Source organism: Cervus elaphus, chromosome 11, assembly GCF_910594005.1.
Source record: "Cervus elaphus chromosome 11, mCerEla1.1, whole genome shotgun sequence".
Classification (NCBI taxonomy): domain Eukaryota; kingdom Metazoa; phylum Chordata; class Mammalia; order Artiodactyla; family Cervidae; genus Cervus; species Cervus elaphus.
Window position 1 is genome coordinate 1,827,930 of NC_057825.1, and position 20,755 is coordinate 1,848,684.

Here is a 20,755-nt window from a genome sequence, read left to right on the forward strand (position 1 = left end):
AAACACCTCCCCACATGCTTAAGAGCTACCGGTATTTTCTTTTCTAAAAACCAATCATGTCTTTTGTCCATTATTTTTATTTTTTATTTTTTTGGTTTGGTTTGGTTCCTGGTCCTTTCTTATTGATTTGTGGGAGTTCTCTGACTATTACAGAATATCAATCCTTTTTCTCTGATATACATATTTTCATATTGTTTTCTTACAGTGATGGCTTGTTTGGGGGGGGGGGGGGGCAGTTGACCAGACAGAAATGTTGACTTTTTATGGAGTCAACTTCTTTTTTTTATAACTTCTAGGATTTATGTCTTACTGAGAGAGGCCTTCTCATCCGAGATCATAAAACTCAGTCTCCCGTATTTTCTTCTAGTAGTTTTATGGTTTCATTTTTCAAGTTCACATCATTGGGCCATCTGGAATGCATTTTGGTGTAAGACTGAGTCGGGTTCAAATTCTTTTTCCCAGAGGCTTCCTCCTTATTCCAGCCCAGTCCAATGACTAAGACTTCCTTTCCCAGCCAACATGAAATGCTACCTTTATCAAAGTCTAAATGTCTGCAGCTGCCAGGCCTTGAAAACCACAGAGCAATGGCTATGCACCCCCGTCTTGCCCCACACAGAGTGGACGCCTGCTGCTCACCCAGGCCCCCAGGACACTCTCCTCCCCCGGGCGGGCCCCAGAGGGCAGGGGTGAGCACCCATGGAGGGAAACGACTCAGGGAAAAACGCGGGTCAGCATGCTCCACTGAAGCGCCGACATCAGAAATCTGGGGCAAGACCGACGTCCGACACTGGGAGACTCTTCAAGAAAATCGGGGCGATCACGGATGTAAACAGCACGCCCTCCTGATCAAGCAAAATGAACCAGCTGCGCTGGGCGCGGCCCTCCCCTCAGGGAGCGGGTCTGGCGGGGAACAAGGCCCCGGGCCGGGCGGGACTGCCAAGAGGAGTGCTGTGGGGTACCTCCTTCCATTCCTCTTCCTCTGTGCTCAGACTCACTGGGATTCCAGTCTGGGGCTTATGGCGGAGTTTTACTTTCTGTTTACATTTTTTCTTATTTTCCAAAATGCCTGTAATGAACATGTATCATCTTTAACTGAAGTGGTGTATGCACATAAACTAAAGAGGGAAGAGAAGGAGGGGAAACACTCAGGGAGAGGGGCCCAGCCGGACAGTTGGGGGCCCCGGCTCCCCCCAGGCGGTCCCCGCGGGCTCTACCTGCCCCTGACCCCCAGGGTCCCGCACTTCAAGGGCACAGTTCATTCTCCCTCGAGGTATTACGGTCAGCCGGGCAGCACAAGGAAAGCGACACTTGAGGACTGGGAAAGGCCAGGTCCCGACTCCAGGACCCTCCAAGGCCTGGGGGTCAGCCCCCCGCCCACCCCGCACCGCCCCCCAGGGCGAGGCGAGCCCTTCCCATGCGGCTGCCCCCGACGGCCCCAGCACAGAAGCTGCAGACAGTCGGAGCTCAGTAGATGCTGAACTGCGTTTCGGAAGGCGGTCTCCTCAACCACCCCCTCAGCGAAGCCATGCATGCCGCCCACAGCGCCGTGGACCCCCGTGAAGACATCGGGCAGGTTCGATTCAGAAGCTGCGCTTCTAGAACGTTTCCCGCCACACTCCTCAGGGACAGCGGGCCACCCGGAGGCCCACGGACACACGTTCCTGAGGCAGTGCGCTCCCCCGGGCCAGCGGCAGCGGAGTTTCGGGTCACAGACTCAGCGCAGACGGGATTAACACCGGAGCCGGGGCTCCGGGTCCCAGCCCGAGCGAGCGCGCCTCACATCCGTCTCCCTCCCACCCAGGCTGGCAGCCCGCAGCCTTCTCCCCTCAAGGCCGGGGACAGGACGAGGGGCCAAGGGTCACAAGGACACAGGCGGGAGGCCTGAGCCCAGGAGACCCCTGGCCAGGCTTCCCCGCCCCTCGCCCCTGGGGGAGGCGTGGCAGGCAGCGTCGCCCGCCTGGCCAACATCGGGCCAGACCTGCCCGCCTGGCACGGGCGGGGTGGCAGCACCCGCCGCAGCTGCCTGGGCGCCGTCAGTCAGAGTGGACGGAAGAATCCGCGCCGCAACGTGAACGAGAGCTGGGAGTCGTCAGAGAGAAACGTGCGGTGCCTGAAGCCAACAAAGCCGGGACAGGAGGGCGCTCAGATGGCGCGCATGTCAGGGCCTTCCGTGGGGACAGCGATTCACGGGCGTGGCCACTGCTGCAGGCGTCACAGCAGAAAACACTTCAGACAGCGAACAGAAAGAGACCAGACCAACCCTCTTCAGAGGGTATTGACCAGGCATCAGAGTTTATGGGGAAGGCACGTGCCTGGAGCCCAGTGCTTTTGCAGGGATTAAACTCGGCACAGAAGGGCAGGTGGTGGACATTGAGAGGCAGCCGCCTCGGGGAGGGCGGCTTAGAGCTCACAGTGCTCGATGCCAACATCTGTGCCCGCTGGGGTGGCAGAGGGGGGGACCAGGAGGCCTCCTGGGACCACGAGAGTGATCTGTTACTGCCCAGCAGTCCCAGAGAACAGACACAAGCCAAGGTAAGGACTCGGAAGTGAAGCAGGGCAGACAGAAGCTGGTGGAATGTAAAGACTTTCAAAACACAGCTGACAGCTCTGGACGTGATTTAAAGGGCAAGATGACTGATCGTGGAGTGAAAGGAGCCTGGGCTGAAAGGGTCTGTGAGGATCCATCTGGAGAGACTGTAGATAAGAAGCAAGGTGGCAGTGGGGGAAAGGAGCAAGAACTCGGAGGGGTTGCGGGCCTTCGGGAGGAGGAGGCCTGCGGTCCCGCAGGAAGCACACTCAAACCCCAAGTCTCCTGCTCATTAGCGGAGTCACCCGGACTGACCCTCACAGGGCGGACCTCGCGGGCTTGCTGGGTGGAGTGAGAATCATGAGTGTAAGCAAGCAGTGGATCCGTGCCCACGGGGCGGGAGACGCCCCGAGGACAATGCTCACTCACACCTGCTAGGGTGCACATGGTGCACGTGCACACACACACACACACACGCACACACACGCACACACACACGCACACACACGCCCTCTGCTGCAAACGGGTCACGGGCTTGGGGATCCTCTGGGAGGTCTGCCCAGGCAGTTCCAACTGCTCTGTGGAGGTGAAAGCAACGTCAGCATGGGCCGATCTGCACAGCCCTGAGCCTCGGACTCCATCCGGCACGCCGGCTGGGACACCCCCTGGGCTGCTCGTCCACAACCGCCAGGCCAGACTCCAGAGGGACCCTGGCAGACTCCCCGCCTCCTCTCTCCTCTGGCCTCTGCAGGGGCATCAAGCCAGAATACCCACCTCCGCCAGACAGTGAGGGGCCCCCAACCTCTCCCAGAACAGCTCAGGGCCCCACACCTTTACAAGGACAGAAAATCATTCATCCCTGTCGGCCTCAGTAAATTCTGTTGTTTAGTCGGTAAGTCGTGTCTGACTCTTTTGCGGCCCCAGGCTCCTCTGTCCATGGGATTTTCCAGGTGAGGATACTGAACTGGGTTGCCATTTCCTTCTCCAGGGGATCTTTCCAAGGGATTGAACCTACATCTCCTGCATTAGCAGGTGGATTCATTACCGAGCCCCTCAAGGCTGCCCACCCTGCTCCAGAGAGCCAGTTCAAAGCATGTCAGCTGACGCCCGCCACATTCACCGGGGGGACCTTTGGCTCCAACACACAGCTCTCCCTTGATACCTCCTCACACGCTGCGGGCACGGTGGGAAGTGACAGGTCCAGAGAGACCCTGTGTGCATGGAGATCCAGACTGTACCTCCTAAACTCTCACCCAGAGCTGGGGAAGACACCCTCAGCTCTATTTTGCACACGAAGAAAGAGGACGTTTTGCAGGTCACAGCTCAGGAACGTGGCAGCCCTAGCCCCCCGGCCACACCAGGGATTTCTGGCAGCTAGAGCTGGGCTGCAGTGCCTCCTTCAGCCTCGAGGTGACCGCACCTCCACCTGGACCTGAAAAGTGAGGCTTGGATGTTGTGACAGTGAACTTGGGCTTTGTCCACCCACTGTCCATCGTGACTTCTGCCCACCAACAGAAACTACAACTGGAAATGCCCGGGACCACATGTGCGGGATATGTGCTATCCCTTGGTTTCAAAGAAGCTGCAACTCCCCGACTTTTCCCAGTGGCATCTGCCTGGCCCAGTCAGTGGGGTGGGTGGGCCACCCAAGGAGCAAACTTTCTGGAGGACTCTGACAACTCTCAAGGACTCATGATCCATCCTAAGGGAAAAGGAGCAGCAGGACCCTTGGCAAGCCCACTGACCTCCTGCGACAAAGGGCGGGCTCAGAACCCAGGCCTCTGCCCACTGCTTCTCTCTCAGGGTTTTTTCTTCTCTGAAATGCTGATAGTTTAAAGATGTGGATTCCTCCCCGGCCCAGCTTCTCTGACCCGGAAGAGGAGGTGGCTTAGCTACCCCAGCTTCACCCTGGAAACGCCTGATGGGCTGCTCGGCCTGCCCCTGGTCCCCAGAGTGGGCGGGGCCTGACGCGTGCCCCACCCTCATCGCTGGCAACGTTTGGCTCCCTGGCACAAGCCCCGCGTGTCTCTCTGGTCGTGTGTGAACCAATGTTAAACAGGCAGGACCCACCTGGCTACAGTCCTCTCCTATCGCTCCTTCCTCCCCGCTGAATGGAAAAAATGACTCAGCCAGGACAGCTCATCCCCGCACACAAACACAGCTCAAGGCTGGGCGCAGGGTCTGATCCTGCCGACCTAACTCGAGCAGCAGGAGGATGACCCGGGGGGAGGCTGAGACTCGGGGCCTTTGGAAGGGGAGCCGAACACACACCACTTCCTCCTGACCCCGGCAGGCGCCCACCTCCAGCGTGGGCCCTGGGGGACAGGTGGGGGGGCGGCCACCAGCTTTCACCAGCCTCCCTGCCCCTCTCCGCCGGGACGAAGGCCCCAGGGAAAAAGACGGGGCTGAAACCCCACCTCACAGTGATGTCTGCTCTGGGAAGGCCCTGTCCCCAGGAGGCTGGGTGAAACTCAGTTTCCACAATGCAAATGCTATTTTAAAGGCTCTGCCACTCACTAGATGTGGGGCTTCTGTGAGCCTCGTTTCCTTGCCTGTGAAATGGGGATACATCTTGCCTAGAAAAGATGTTGTCAGGACAAAACAATGTATGAAAGGCCTTAGGGTAAGGTAGAGAGAGAGGAGAGAGGGAGGCAGGGAGCAGGGCCCCCCACCATACAGCCAGCTCTCCACAACAGCCCTCCCCAGTGTTTGCAAATCCTGCTCACGGCCAGGCAGCTGTTAGTAATCAGACAGGCCCTGTCCAGGAAGGGGAGGTGGGAGCCTGTCCATGCAGAGGCCCCGAGGCAGGCCCTGCAGGGTGTGGGAGGACAGGCGTCCTCCCAGCCCGGGACACCAGGATGGGGGGCTGGGCGTGAAAGGGAAGAAGACAGAGCGTTCCCACTGGGAGCAGCTTTCGTTTCGGTTCTGCAAACAGGAAGATTGAAGACGTTCAGAAGCCCCAAGTTTGGGGATATCAAGGTTAAAACCCTGGGGCTCTGGAGGCCGGGTTCTGGCAAGTTCCATCCGGGTGCCGTCTGCCCGCCCCAGGTGAGCTCCCCGATGGCGGTGACTGGTAAACAACGGTCATCACACCCGTCCTGGACAGAGGAACCCGAGATGGGAAGCCTGAGCGCCCCTCCAGCCCCGGAGTCTCAGAACAAGCCTGCGAGGCTCAGACGCCCTCCCCAGATGGTGGAGCTCTGAGACCACCCGGTTCCCCCAGCCTCAGGACACCGCGCAGAGGCCACCAGTGGGTGACGGCCGCACGCTGGGGTCTGGTCCCCCTGCCCCTCTGCTCTCAGCAGCCTGTGACCCTGGAGACCGTCTCGTCCTCTAGCCCTGAGTTTGTTCATCTGCAAAACCACCCCAAGGGGGGAGATCAGACCACGAACTCCGTGAGCCCTCCCAGTAAAACATCCAACTCCTTCCTGGGGGGCTGGGCCTGCCCACCATCAGGGCCCCGCACTCCTGGGTGAAGGAAGCAAGCCTGAAGCAGCTCCCACATTAAATGAGGAGGAAGAGTCCTTGGCGCCCCCCCCAGTATAACTGCAGAATGCACCCCTACCCCGTGCGGGCTCGCCCCCTCGGGCTCTAGCTGGGTCCTCCGCACTGACGGCTCGGCCTCCTCTGAGGCCCAGCTGTGGCCCAGACCCGCAGTGACCGCTCTATTCCTACGTGCCAGCACCTCACAGAAACTTTACACAATTACTGCCTCCCTGCTCCGCCAGGCATAATAGCAACACAAAAGAGCAACAGTGAAACAGAATGATCGTTACTCATGTCAAGCGGTAATGACCGCCGTGGCGTAGGCACCGGTGGCGGTTACCTTTACCAGCGTGATTCCAGCGTCTGGTGTCCTGCGCTGAGCGTGGGGTGCAGGAGACCCCGACAAGGGCCCTCTGTCCACACGCGGTCACCTTCTTCACCTTTCATCTTCCGGTGTGGGGATGAGCTACGCTGGACCAGGAGGTTAAGTAAAGCGTCAGAAGTCACACGGCTAGGAGTCCAAACCCTGCTCTTGGCCTCCGAAGCCAGGGCCCCAGTCTCCGTGCGCTGAAGCATCACTGCCTTCCGGCCTCATCTCCTAACTCTCCTTCTGAAAGTCGCAGGAATGACTAACTGGGAGCTGGCCGTGGAGCTGGCCCCACACAAGGAGGGGGACTCGGAAGAAGGTTCAGACCTCCCGTCAAGTACACCCAGTGTTTCCCAAAGTGCCCTCAGCTGGTCACTAGCATCAGATCTCTAGGCGCAGACCCCAGGCTCCACCCTAGACCCTTGTCCCAGATCTGAGAGGCAGGGCCTACAATGGCTGAAGCTCTGGTCTCACCGGGCCCCCATCAAAGCCCTCCTGGTAGGAAGCCAGACCGGCTCACCAGACTCTTTTGTTCCCAGGCAACCCCAGGCCAGGGCCCCAGACCTGGAGTCCTGCACCCTCTGCAAAATGCCAGCAAAGCTGAGTCTGGGGCCCAGCCCTCCACTGGGACAACCCAGGGGCTCTGAATACGGATGTCAGGGCTTTAACACATGGCAACACAAATGACAAGAGCCTTTAGTCCTTCCAGCAGACCTCTGGGACAGGTATTTAGTTTACACCCATTTCACAGATGGGGGCAGTGAGGCTCAGAGAAGTATTTCCAGGTGCTTCAGCATCTGTGCTGAGCCCAGACACACGCGGACAGGTCGCAGGCAAGGGCCCTGCCCTCTCTGCTCACCAGGGTGCTGAGACCCTGGGGCTGGCAATGGCCCACCCTCCTTCTCACCGGACCTGGCTGAGCTCCTTCTCGGTGTCCCTCTCCCACTGAGACAGCAGTGCACACACTTGAAGTGCGGTGAACACAGAGGAACAGCCGCGTGAGACCTGACATCAGGGATGGGCCTCAAAGCAAACAGGTGGAGGGGAGTGGGGGGTGAGTGCTGGGGGAGTGAGGAGGTCCTGGGGGAGTGAGGGGGTTGCTGGGGGAGTGGAGGGGGCTGGACCACATGAGAGTGGCCTTGGGCTGATCCTCATCAAATCCACGAGGACCTGTGGATCTGTTTTGCTGTGTTTGATCTGTCCCCGAAAAACAACAACAATAACAACACTCTCAGAGCCAAACCCCAATAAACCCTTCCTCCTTAGGCTGACTTCCCCCACCTCCCAGTTGCCCTGATCTCCTTTCTTGCAGAATGAAACAGTCTTCTCTGAGAAGGGTGCGCTCACCCCCCAGCAGGGAAGAAAGCAAAGCATCACTGCTCCTTCTAGAAAGCGGGGAGGACACGCGACGGGGGAGGACTTGTCTCTCCCACTCTCCCGCCTGGCAGCCCACCCTGACGTGCCCCCTGCATCTATGCTGACACCTGCAGTCCCCCTGTCTCAGATGAGGGTGGAGGGCCCGAGAGAACACTGGCCACCCTCCCACACCCCCTGCCCTCTGCGGTCCACCTCCTCCCTGGAAATGAGGGCCAAGCCTCCCACCGCCCTGCCCAGGTGTGAGTCCCACAGCCTCACCCCAGGCGGTCCTGAGTGCCGGGTCCACCACAGAGGACCCCTGGATGCTCCTCAGGGTGCCAGGATCCACTGACACGTAGCTGCTTTCCGACCTAAACCATGAACCTAAATAACATTGAGAGCTGGACCATAAAGAAAGTGGAGCAGGGAAGAATGGATGCTTTTGAACTGTGATGTTGGAGAAGACTCTTAAGAGTCCCTTGGACTGCAAGGAGATCCAACCAGTCCATCCTAAAGCAGATCAGTCCTGAGTGTTCATTGGAAGGACTGATGTTGAAGCTGAAACTCCAATATTTTGGCCACCTGATGCAAAGAGCTGACTCATTTGAAAAGACCCTGATGCTGGGAGAGATTGAGGGCAGGAGGAGAAGGGGACGACAGAGGATGAGATGGTTGGATGGTATCACCGTCTCAATGGACATGGGTTTGAGTAAACTCTGGAAGTTGGTGATGGACATGGAGGCTTGGCGTGCTGTGGTTCATGGGGTCACAAACAGTCGGACACGACTGAGCGACTGAACTGAACTGAACTGAAATAACATTAGTAATAAGACCTTTTAGAGCTAACACCCAAAAAAGATGTTCTTTTCATTATAGGGGACTGGAATGCAAAAGTAGGAAGTCAAGAAACACCTGGAGTAACAGGCAAATTTGGCCTTGGAGTACAGAATGAAGCAGGGCTAAGGCTAATAGAGTCCTGTGGCCAAGAGAGTCCTTTGCCAAGAGAACGCACTGGTCACAGCAAACACCCTCTTCCAACAACACAAGAGAAGACTCTACACATGGACATCACCAGATGGTCAACACTGAAATCAGATTGATTATATTCTTTGAACCCAAAGATGGAGAAGCTCTATACAGTCAGCAAAAACAAGACCAGGAGCTGATTGTGGCTCAGATCATGAACTCCTTATTGCCAAATTCGACTGAAATTGAAGAAAGTAGTGAAAACCACTAGACCATTCAGGTATGACCTAAATCAAATCCTTTATGATTATACAGTGGAAGTGAGAAATAGATTTAAGGGACTAGATCTGATAGACAGAGTGCCTGATGAACTATGGACAGAGGCTCGTGACATTGTACAGGAGACAGGGATCAAGACTATCCCCATGGAAAAGAAATGCTAAAAAGCAAAATGGCTGTCTGAGGGGGCCTTACAAATAGCTGTGAAAAGAAGAGAAGTGAAAAAAAAGCAAAGGAGAAAAGGAAAGATATTCCCATTTGAATGCAGAGTTCCAAAAAATAGCAAGGAGAGATAAGAAAGCCTTCCTCAGCGATCAATGCAAAGAAATAGAGGAAAACAACAGAATGGGAAAGACAAGAGATCCCTTCAAGAAAATTAGAGATACCAAGGGAACATTTCGTGCAAAGATGTGTTCGATAAAGGACAGAAATAATATGGACCTAACAGAAGCAGAAGATGTTAAGAAGAGGTGGCAAGAATACACAGAAGAACTGTACAAAAAAGATCTTCATGACCCAGATAATCACAATGGTGTGATCACTCACCTAGAGCCAGACATCCTGGAATGTGAAGTCAAGTGGGCCTTAGGAAGCATCACTACAAACAAAGATAGTGGAGGTGATGGAATTCCAGTTGAGCTATTTCAAATCCTGAAAGATGATGCTGTGAAAGTGCTGCAATCAATATGCCAGCAAATTTGGAAAACTCAGCAGTGGCCACAGGACTGGAAAAGGTCCGTTTTCATTCCAATCCCAAAGAAAGGCAATGCCAAAGAATGCTCAAACTACCACACAATTGCACTCATCTTATGTGCTAGTAAAGTAATGCTCAAAATTCTCCAAGGCAGGCTTCAGCAATACGTGAACTGTGAGCTTCCAGATGTTCAAGCTGGTTTTAGAAAAGGCAGAGGAACCAGAGATCAAATTGCCAACATCCGCTGGATCATCGAAAAAGCAAGAGTTCCAGAGAAATATCTATTTCTGCTTTAATGACTATGCCAAAGCCTTTGACTGTGTGGATCACAATAAACTGTGGAAAATTCTGAAAGAGATGGGAATACCAGACCACCTGACCTGCCTCTTGAGAAACCTGTATGCAGGTCAGGAAGCAACAGTTAGAACTGGACATGGAACAACAGACTGGTTCCAAATAGGAAAGGGAGTACATCAAGGCTGTATATTGTCACCCTGCTTATTTAATTTATACATAGAGTACATCATGAGAAACGCTGGGCTGGATGAAGCACAAGCTGGAATCAAGATTGCCGGGAGAAATATCAATAACCTCAGATATGCAGATGACACCACCTTTATGGCAGAAAGTGAAGAGGAACTAAAAAGCCTCTTGACGAGTGAAAGAGGGGAGTGACAAAGTTGGCTTAAAGTTCAACATTCAGAAAACTAAGATCATGGCATCTGGTCCCATCATTTCATGGCAAATAGATGTGGAAACAGTGTCAGACTTTATTTTTGGGGGCTCCAGAATCACTGCAGATGGTGATTGCAGCCATAAAATTAAAAGACGCTTACACCTTGGAAGGAAAGTTATGACCAACCTAGATAGCATATTAAAAAGCAGAGACATTACTTTGCCAACAAAGGTCCATCTGGTCAAGGCTATGGTTTTTCCAGTGGTCATGTATGGATGTGAGAGTTGGACTGTAAAGAAAGCTGAGCGCTGAAAAATTGATGCTTTTGAACTGTGGTGTTGGAGAAGACTCTTGAGAGTCCCTTGGACTGCAAGGAGATCCAACCAGTCCATCCTGAAGGAGATAAGTCCTGGGTGTTCATTGGAAGGACTGATGCTGAAGCTGAAACTCCAGTACTTTGGCCACCTCATGTGAAAAGTTGACTCATTGGAAAAGACCCTGATGCTGGGAGGGATTGGGGGCAGGAGGAGAAGGGGACAACAGAGGATGATGGCTGGATGGCATCACCGACTCGATGGACATGAGTTTGAGTAAACTCTGGGAGTTGATGATGGACAGGGAGGCCTGGCATGCTGCTATTCATGGGGTCTCAAAGAGTCGGACACCACTGAGCGACTGAACTGAACTGAACTGAAATAACATTAGTAATAATACCCTGGAAAAGAATGACATTTATAAGCCCTGTTCCCTGCACTTCCATCCAAGAACAAGCTCCTCACCCCAACTTCTTGACCTGAACATTTTCTGGTCCAAAAGGTGGAGAAGGTACAGCACCCCTTCCTCCTCCTCCGCTCACAACCAACTGGGATGTGCAACCCTCTTCTCCTAGAAGAGCAAGGTCTACACAGAACCCTGACACGGAGACCGTCTCCTCCACCCTCATCCTAGGAGGACACAGCACAGTCTTCAAGAAGGAAGCTAGAACTGCCCACCAGAATTTCAGATTCTCCCCAAAGAAAAAGGGCAAAAGAAGAGGAGAAACAGTGAAGGCAGGTCCCAGGGACCTCACCCCAGCAGACAGGAGAACGACACCTCCCAAACAGGGCCCCTGCAGACTGAACCTCAGGGCCCGGGCTGGAGGAGGCCCATCTTCCTCCTCCGCTGCGCTCTCCCCTTGGGCAGGGCTCAGGCCCCAGCTCCCAGCCAGCTTTCCCCTCACCTGCCACACAACAGGGTCCCCTAGCTGCCCGCCATGGGCCAGGGCCCCCGTCCCACGGGTGCACAGCTTCTCCTACCCTCCCAAAGAAGACGACCTTGACGAGGAGCAAGGCGAGACTACATGCGCCCCCAGTTTTATGCGCCAAACAGGAAGAAGGAAGAACTGAGCCCGAGGTGGAAGCTGCTCACGGTTGAAGGCCATCGGCCTCTTTCTGAAGCACAAGGACCCTGCCACTAACGGGTGTGCGTGCTAAGCCGCTTCAGTCATGTCCGACTCTTGCAACCCCACGAACTGCAGCCCACCAGGCTCCTCTGTCCATGGATTCTCCAGGCAAGAACACTAGAGTGGGCTGCCACGCCCTCCTGCAGAGAATCTTCCCGACCCAGGGACTGACGCATGTTTCCTACGGCTCCTGTGTTGCAGGCAGGTTCCTCACCACTGAGCCAAAGAAGGAAGCCCTTCCGAGGGACACCTCCATTCAAACTCATAGGAGGATGGGACTCCAAAAGCCATAGGCCCTGGCAAAGCAAGCTTGCCTCTGATTGGCCAGAGCCCCACGGGTGCCTTCCTCTGATTGGCCAGAGCCCCACAGGGCTGTCAGGTACCGCCCTCTGATTGGCCAGTGGCCCAGGGGCTGTCAGCTACCGCCCTCTGATTGGCCAGTGGCCCAGGGGCTGGCGGGTGCCTCCCTCTGATTGGCCAGAGCCCCACAGGGCCAGGTACCGCCCTCTAATTGGCCAGTGGCCCAGGGGCTGGCAGCTACTGCCCTCTGATTGGCCAGAGCCCCACAGGGCTGTCAGGTACCTCCCTCTGATTGGCCAGTGGCCCAGGGGCTGGCAGCTACCGCCCTCTGATTGGCCAGAGCCCCACAGGGCTGTCAGGTACCTCCCTCTGATTGGCCAGTGGCCCAGGGGCTGTCAGCTACCGCCCTCTGATTGGCCAGTGGCCCAGGGGGCTGATGGGTGCCTCCCTCTGATTGGCTGGTGGCATCACTTTACCGGCTGGTGGATGCACCTCCCACTTTGCACTTCACTGGACACTTGGGCCTGTTCACAGGTCTGATTCCCTCACTGCACCGGAAGCTCCTGCAGCGCTGAGATGTTCATCTACCACTCACCTGTGCACCTGCTCCTGGCGCCCGGCACTGGTCTGACGCGCATCTGAGGTCTGCAAAGGCTTCAGGCAGAGCCACCGTCCCTCCCGAGGTCTCCACGCAGGACCAGCCTCTCTTGCGGCCCTCTGCACCGTCACAGAAAGGGCCTCGCCCCACCCTCTGGTTACCCCGCCGGCAGAGGGGAAGACCGGTGCTTTTAATCTCAGCGGAAGGCGGGAAGCGATTTTTCCAATCAATGCAAGAGTTTTTACAGTTAAATCACTCCAGCTACATACACACATTTTGATGTCATTTCGTACATTTATTTTTTAAAAAATAGAGAGGCTAATAAAAATCCCTGTTGCCAAGGTGCTGGCAGGAAAGAACAGGACAGAAGACTGAATTTCCCCTGAAAGAACACAGGCCTAGGAAACAGAAAATAAAAGAATCCACCACCACCACCTCCCCCCCATTTCACGTACAGAGACGTCACAAGAAATCGGCCCCTGGGGCTCTGTGTAATGAAACATGGACAAAAGTGGGTCAGATTGTGGTTCCATTTCTTAGGTCTGAGTCACTGAAGAGTTGGAGACATGTACTCCGACTGTGGGTTACGGTGTAGGTTGGGAAGCTGCCAGAAAAACTGCAGAGTGAGTCAAAGCGGATGGGATGACGGCTCAGAGAGTGCAACAGGTATAACACAGAGCGACCCTCCATCACCCCACCACGAAGCCCCACACACCCAGTGGAGCATGCATCCATCCACTCCTTCCATCAACTTTGCTCCAGCTGCCCAGGCCGTGTGGATGCAGAAACAGCGTCTAGGTTAGCAAGGCCCCACCCCACTCCCCCAGATGCCCTGGCACACGATCAGCTGTCATCCATGGTCACGTCTCAGGAGCCAGAGTCCTTGAACCGGGACGTGGGCAGGTCCATTCCCTCCACTGGGCCCCAATCCCCGCTGGTAAAGTGGGGGTGGCTTGAGGAGCGGTGTGCTGGACATGGACCGCCCACGACCTCCGCCACCTCCAGGCCAAGGTTCGAGGCTCAGACCAGACCGAATGATTTGCAGACGGAGCCATGAACTCATGGGGGAAGGGGGGCTCTCTGAATGAGAACCGCTTCTCATTCACAAGACGGAGGGAGTGACTCACAAGGCCAGCCACTGAGCAGAGCCAGGAACTCGCCCCAGACCCACTGCCCCCTGCCACCCGGGGCCCAGAGCGGACAGAACGGTGACAACTGTGCTGCGGACACATCACGCACTGAGCCCCGTCAAAAGTCCTGCCGGAGCGGCTTCCCTTGGGGCTCAGTGGTAAAGAACACAAGTTCGATCCCTGGCCTGCGAGGATCCCACAGGCCCCGGAGCAGCTGAGCCCACGCACCACAACTGCTGATCCCATGCTCTAGCGCCCTGGAGCCGCAACTCCTGAGGCCCAAGTCCAAGAGCCCGCGGCGCACAAGAGACGCCACCGCAGAGAAGCCTATGCGTCGCAACTAGAGATCAGCCCCCGCTCTCTGCAACTAGAGACAGCCCGAGCAGCAGTGAAGGCCAGCACAGCCAAAAATAAATAAAACCTTATTGAAAAAAAATCCCGCAGGAGCCACAGTCATCACCCTTTCCTACAGATGGGAACCTGGTGGGGGTGGGCAGGATCCTGACCCAGCTGCAGGCCACCCACCCCAAGGCATCACCCACACGGGGCCTCCAGGCCATGGGTGTGGCGGGGCAGCTCTGCCCACAAGAAGGGCTGACACAGGCTCTGCCTGCAGGACCTCAGTATCCCCAGGAGCCAGGCCAGAAAGCTCAAGGCATATTTGGCCAAGTGCTGGCCAGATGACTCGATTACAGGGGAGAAATGAACAGAGGGAAAAGCAGAAGCTATAATCTAACATCGCCCTCCTGTGAGCAAAAAAAAAGACTCCTCAGATTATCAGACCCAGCTGGACCGGCTTGTCCTGGGCCGGACCCACAGCCTCGTGGCTGCCCGGTCGCCTCCCGTCTCCCCGGCAGGGATGGGGCGCGGGGAGGAGAGACGTGGCCTGGCTGAGGGCGCCTCAGACACAGCAGGCCCGCCTGGGCAGACCGTGAAAACATAGGGGCCTGCGGGCACGCACACCTGCGTACGTGTATACGCCCACCAACACTCGTCTCACACACACAGACACACGCATCCAAACACACCACATGCATACACATGCATGCACAACACACACAAACGCACACACGTGTGCACCCCTCTCTGCTGGGCTTGTAGAGCCCTTCCACATACATGGCCTAGGGCAACCTTTACTGCCATCCCAGGAGGTGACAGACGTGGGAGACGGACCCCGGAGCACATGGGGGGCTGAAGAGGGTGCAGGAGGGGCCAGGCCGAGCCACTTGCGGATGGCAGAGCCCCCCCCGGGGTCTCACTGGGCCCAGAGCCTCCCGCTGGATACTTAAAGCTAGAGAGGCCTGTGGCAACACTGTGCATCTTCCTTCCACAAAATCACCACCCCAAATAGCAGCCACGTAAGACCCTCCACTCATTACCAAAGGTGCCCCCACACTCCACTCACTGTCTTCAGGGATCACCCCGATCCGTCTACACAACTACTCTCAGAGCAAGGAAGCCGTGTCCCCCCGTTTCCCAGAGGAGAAAGCTGAGGCACGGGGACTGTCCCTGGCTCAGACAACCCCTTAGAGGCAGACAAGCCCTCCCCGCAGCCCTGGGTTCAGTGACCTGACCGCCAAGCGCTGTCCTCCCACCAGGGCCCAACGCGGCAGGACCCCCAGGCCAGGGCAGGCGGCATCCCTCAGGTGGTCTCGGCGCGGGGCCCAGAGAGGGTTAAGGACGGCCCCGCTGCCCTCCGGTCCCTCCCGAGACCTCCCTCTTCTCACAGCAGCCACTGCTGCCGGTACAGCATCCTGGGGCGGGCAGCCCTGGGGGCGCCCCGCCAACCGACTTAATGAGGGGCTTTCCAGCCAAGGGGAGCAGCCCCGGGAGAAGAGCGAAGCGGTGGGGCTGGGAAGGTCCTGCCAGCAAGGAGGATGGATGAGGCAGCAGCCAGAGGGGAAGGTGGGCACCTGCTAAGGAGGCCCTTGGCAACAAAAGGAAGGGGAAGAAGAAAGGAACAGTCGAGTTAGCATCACCTCCTCCAGGAAGCTGCACTGGAGCTCCCCAAGGGGCCAACCCTCCACCCTGTTTTCAACAATGCTTGGCCAAGAGAACAAACAGTGCAATGACCAGTGTCCACAGGTGGGCCTCCCCCCAGCCTGTGCGCTCTCCATCACTTCTGCCTTCCCCAAAGCCAGGCCCAGCCAAGGCAAGGGCTCCCGGAGTCAGTAGCTCACCCGGGTGAGTGATGGGCCTGGTGAAAGGGGAGTGGAGGCTTCGGTGCCCTTCGACGGCCCTGGGGTAAAAAGCGGGGAGGGGGCAGGAAGAGACAGAAGAGGGAGGAGGGAGAGAGTGAAACACTTGGCTGGCCAAATGGGACCCCTCCCTCGGCCCCGGTGAGCCCCAGGCCTCCCCAGGGAGAAGCCCGCTCAGCTCCCAGGCACAGACAGCAGACAGACCCAGAGTCTGCAGTCTCAGCCCCCCGCCCCTGGGCCTCTCAGAACACAGCCCCACCACACCCCAGAGGCCAGGGTGAGAGTCTAAGACGATGATGTGGGCACAGACCTAGGAGTTCACCAGGCAAGGCCAGCGACTTCATCCCGAACGTCACCGTGCGTGGGGCCTCCCCGTGGCTGGGGACCCCACCCTGCTCCTCGTGGCAAACCCGGGGCTCCAGTGAGGGTGCCGCAAGGGGGCCTTGGGTGCCTGACTCATCCTCGACCCTCGGGGCGCACTGTTACTAAGTGAGGGGCGGGAGGCCGTGGGGGCGGTCTGTTCCCCACACCCCTTTGCGCCACCCGACCCCATCTGTGACCCAGGGTGGAGGCAGGGATGGGAGACAGGGCCAGACAGCCAGAAGGCAGGGCGGGCAGGCGGGCAGTGCTCAGCGAAGGGCGTGGCTGTGGTGAGAGTCCAGAAATATCTGAAGGGTGGGGTCGTGGGGCAGGCTCTGGCCGGCACCCCAGGAACAGCCCCGGAGCAGCACTGGGGAGAAGGGCCTTTGTGCTTCCAGCCCAGGGAGGGGACTGCTGCCCGCGGCCAGTGCGGGAGGCGGTGACCCCAGCTCCAAGCCCTCTGGCCACAGAAAGCTGGACCAGAGGAGAGAGAGGCTTGGGGAACCAGCTTGGCTTCTGAACCCCTCCCACTGACTGTTCTTTTAAGGGGAGGAGGGGGGAGGGGAGGAGAAGATGGAAAAGGCTGTCTTTCCAGCCAACTGGATTGAGTCAGAGGAAATTTAACCATTTGGTGACTGTCAAGTCCCACAAAACTTGGACAACTCTTCCGACCAAATTATTGCCAAAAGCGACCACGTGACCGGCGTCAACCAATGGTGTGTGGAGGAGATGACCTCAATTTCCAAATATTGGGGTCATGTTTCATTTCACTTACTCTCCTTTGCCCGTTACAATGTTAAACGGCCCCAAATGCAATCTGACTTTTCATGCCTTCACACACTTGGCCAAGAAGAAGGTCGGAAAAAGAGCCATGTTCAGAGAGAACTCAGAAAACATCTGGTGAATCTCAGAATGGAGAGGAGATGCGCTGCCCCCACCCCCGCCCTGGACTTCGGTGGACAGCCGGCCCCCGCGGACTGAGGATGCCTTCAGAAAGGGTCCCACCCTGGGAGGGGAGGTCTGTGAAACCCAACCAGGGAGGTGGCTTCTTCGCAGGCTCCCAACATCTCTTCGGCAGGAGCCAAATGTCTAAGTCCACAGCCACGGCCCAGGCGCTGACCCCGTGCCCGCCTCAGTCAGGACGGGAAAGCGGAGGCGGGGGGCAGAGACGGCTAACAGTCCACTCCAAACCCAGACGAAGGCATGCTCTGCCTGCTCCCCAGCCCCGGCGTGTGGGGGTGTGGACTCCCCTGAAGGACTCCCACCTGACCTCCTGGGGGAAAGCCCAGCAGAGGAGCAAGGGCAGGGTTATGTGGTTTTGTCCCTGTCGGATGCTCAACACAGGTGCCCTGACCACATCCCTCGGCCTGCTCCACACCACCTCCCTGGAGGCCGCTGCTGTCCCCCACCCCCAGTGACCCCGGGAGAAACCCAAAGCCTGTGAGCTGAGCCCAGGATCCAGGGAATGCGGGTGGCAGTCCAGGGCTGAGACCCCAGACCCCCAGAGCCAGGCCAAGTCCCCATGCCTTCCCCAGCCCCTGACCAGCTGGACACCCTGACTCCTGCTCACCCTGTCTGGCCCACCAAGCACTCACGTGCCAGCAAAAAGGGACAGAATATCTTGATTGGTAAGTGAAGGTGGAAGTGATTCTTCCTGTATGTCTTCAAATTACAAAGCAGAGCAGAATCAGGGAACTAAAGTGGTGCTTTCTTGGGGTGGGGGGGACCCCTGGCTGGCCCAGCTGTCTCCTGGGCCACTGTCCCCTCCCTCTGCCTGCACTCAAGCTGAGCCTGTTCTGAGTCCATCTCCCGTCAGCTACTGGGAGACTTTGAGGGCCATGAGCTCTGAGGACGAAGACGTTGAAAGACCTACTCTACGGGATAGGCAACCGCAGAAGTGATGCTTGGAACACCACCGACATCAGGGAAGTGTGGGGGCGGCAGGCATCTAAGCAGGCGCCCTGTGGGTGCTGGCTGGCTGGATGCCGCCGGCAGGAGACGGCTCCTTCTAAGGGCAGACCTCTGGCAGAAGTCCCGTCTGTGCATCATGTAAACCCCAGGCAGCCCAGACCCGGCAACATCTCCCCACCTTGAGCCTAGAATCCGTCTCTGGGCGGTAAACCCTAAAAAAACTGCTTCCCAGGAGAAGGGCGGGGGGCTCCGCTTCTGGGATTCCCTTCCCCTGCCCTCCACCCTCGCGGCCCCTCATCCCAGGAGGCCCGGCCAGAACTGACCCGCTGTAACTCTAGGGGGCGACCCTTCCCGGGTTTCAGGAAAGGAAGTTGTGCTGCGCGCCTGGGACAGGGAAGGTAAAGTTTCGGGACAAAAGTCTGCCTGCTTGGTGGACAGCCCCTCCGGCGCATCCTACACGGAACCCCATCCTCGGGTCCCCCGACGCCCCGGCGGTCGGCCCATTTGGCGCGGGGGAGGACTGTGCCGGCGCGTCTCCCTCTCCGGGGCCCCCAACTAATGGCATTCGGAGTCTCGGGCCGCGCATTCCACAGCCAAGCCGGGAAAGTCGTGCAGGAGCAGAAGAGGCCGGGCGCCCGGGGTTGACAGCCGTGCCGGCCCCGGCGCCCCGCGCCCTTACCTGCGCGGCTCGGAGGCGGCGCCCACAGCGGCAGCAGCAGCAGCAGCAGCGGCGGGGACAGCAGCGAGGCGCCCGGGCGGAGCGGGCTGCGCGCTTTCCAGCGGGTGTGGACGTCCATGCCGGAGGGGCGCGCGGTGCGGGGCGCGGGGCGGGTGCGCGGGGACGCACGGGGCGCGGGGCACGGCCCGGGCAGCGGACTCAGCGGGGCCGGCACGACCTTAGGGAGTCATGGGAGCAGCCGCCGGCCCGTTCTCTTTGTGGCCGTGGCCCCCCGGGAGGGTCGGCTGGCGCGCTCGCCCACGGCCGGGAGGGCTCGACCTCGGTCCGCGGGGCGCCGGGACCCCGCTCGGCTCACTGGCCCCGGCCTCCTCGCCCCCTCCGGTTCCTTCTGGCCTCCTCCTCGTCGCCGCCGCCCCGCGACTCGCTCCCCTGGGCGCTGCGCTCGAGTGAGGTCCGGCGCCGGCCGCGGGGACTCTGGAGGAGTGCGACCTCGCCTCGGGCGCCGAGCACTTTTCCCCCTTCCCCTCCCGCCCTCGCTCCTGGAAGGCACCCGCGGAGGCCGGGGCTCCCCGGCGCCTGCAGCAAATCAGAGCGGCCGCTGGGCTCGACCGGGCCGGCCCCCGCTTCCCACTGGGCGCCGCGGGCGGGGAGGTGGGGCCAGCGGGAGAGTGGCGGCGAGGAAGGGGCTGGCCCGGGGCGGGCGGGACCGAGCGGGCACGGCGCCCCGGCTCTGCCGGCGTGCGCGCGCGGACGGAGCCACCGGGGCAGATCCTGAACGCCCACTTTTCCCGCCCCAGGTGCCCACACCTGGCCGAGCCCCAGAACCAGTGTGGAGGCGCCCCGAGTTCGAGCATTTGGAGTTAAAAAAAAGTTGCAGCTCACCCCGCCTAACTTTTTCACGTACTTGGAGTTGAGAGCTCTTCTTCTGGGTGGAGACTGGACTTCCAATCCAGCCAGATCGGGGCGCCCAAGACTGTAGCAGGCGCGTCCACCCCAACCCACGACCTGCTCTCCACCTTCCCGCTCGGCAGACTGGGCATCGGTGCCCACGCTGAGGTCTGGACTCCGGAGAGGTCCCCGGGAGGAGCTTGGAGGTCACACATCTGGCATATTAATCAGGCGGAGTTCGCCAGCACCCCTCCCGCCTCCTTCCTCCTGCGTGGAGACCCCTCTGCCGCAAAAAGGGAAGCCAAGGAGACGCGTTAGGGAGGGGACAGCCGCAGAGGATGAGGGCTGGGGACCCGGTTGCCCCGGACCACGTCGGGCACTGCCTCTCTTCCTCCACTGCTTTAAGCCTCCTAGAGATCTCCCTGGAGCCGGTGGTGGGCAGCAGCCCCTTCCATTTGGTTCCCCCAGCCCAGAAATATGCACCCAGCTCCCCCTCAAAAGCCTGCTGAAGCCTCCCTAAACCCCTTCCTAGAAGAGCGACTGTGCTGGCTTTTAAAGTGGAGGGAAGGTGAGTCGGGGGCTTTTCAGAACCCAAGCCATGCCCTCTGTTTTGAACAGACAGTTCAGCCAGTGACGCTGAAGCAGTGCTGGGACCCCTGTGCCCCGGCCTCCAGACTGAACGTGAAATTCCCCCAAACACCCTTCAGTTCCACCGTTCTGTAAGCAGGGAGGGAGGGGAGGAGGGGAGAGGTTGGGTTTGCTGGCATGGCCGCGTGCTGCCTCTCGAGCCGGGCGGTAGGTCCCTGGGGCTACCCCGGTGGCCCACATCTGCCCAGGTAAAGGATGAAGCGCACAGTGGTCTCTCTGGTGTGGATAGTTGTTTCTTGCTGTTTTACAAC

The 20,755-nt window shown here is 58.3% G+C and overlaps 1 protein-coding gene across 5 annotated transcripts in view; it reads right to left on the bottom strand.

The window, feature by feature from the left end:
- COL5A1 (collagen type V alpha 1 chain) overlaps positions 1-20,023 on the bottom strand; it is a 151,806-nt gene extending 131,783 nt beyond the window's left edge. For 2 of the 5 annotated variants that reach the window (XM_043916327.1, XM_043916326.1), the window contains exon 1: positions 19,873-20,023. In XM_043916327.1, the coding sequence (XP_043772262.1) occupies positions 19,873-20,008 (136 nt within the window). In that variant the 5' untranslated portion in view covers positions 20,009-20,023. Of the gene's footprint in view, positions 1-16,328; positions 16,378-18,968; positions 19,472-19,872 lie in introns of those variants that run through there. The other 3 variants (XM_043916329.1, XM_043916328.1, XM_043916330.1) reach the window with 2 other exon arrangements.
- Between the last annotated feature and the right edge of the window lie 732 nt (positions 20,024-20,755).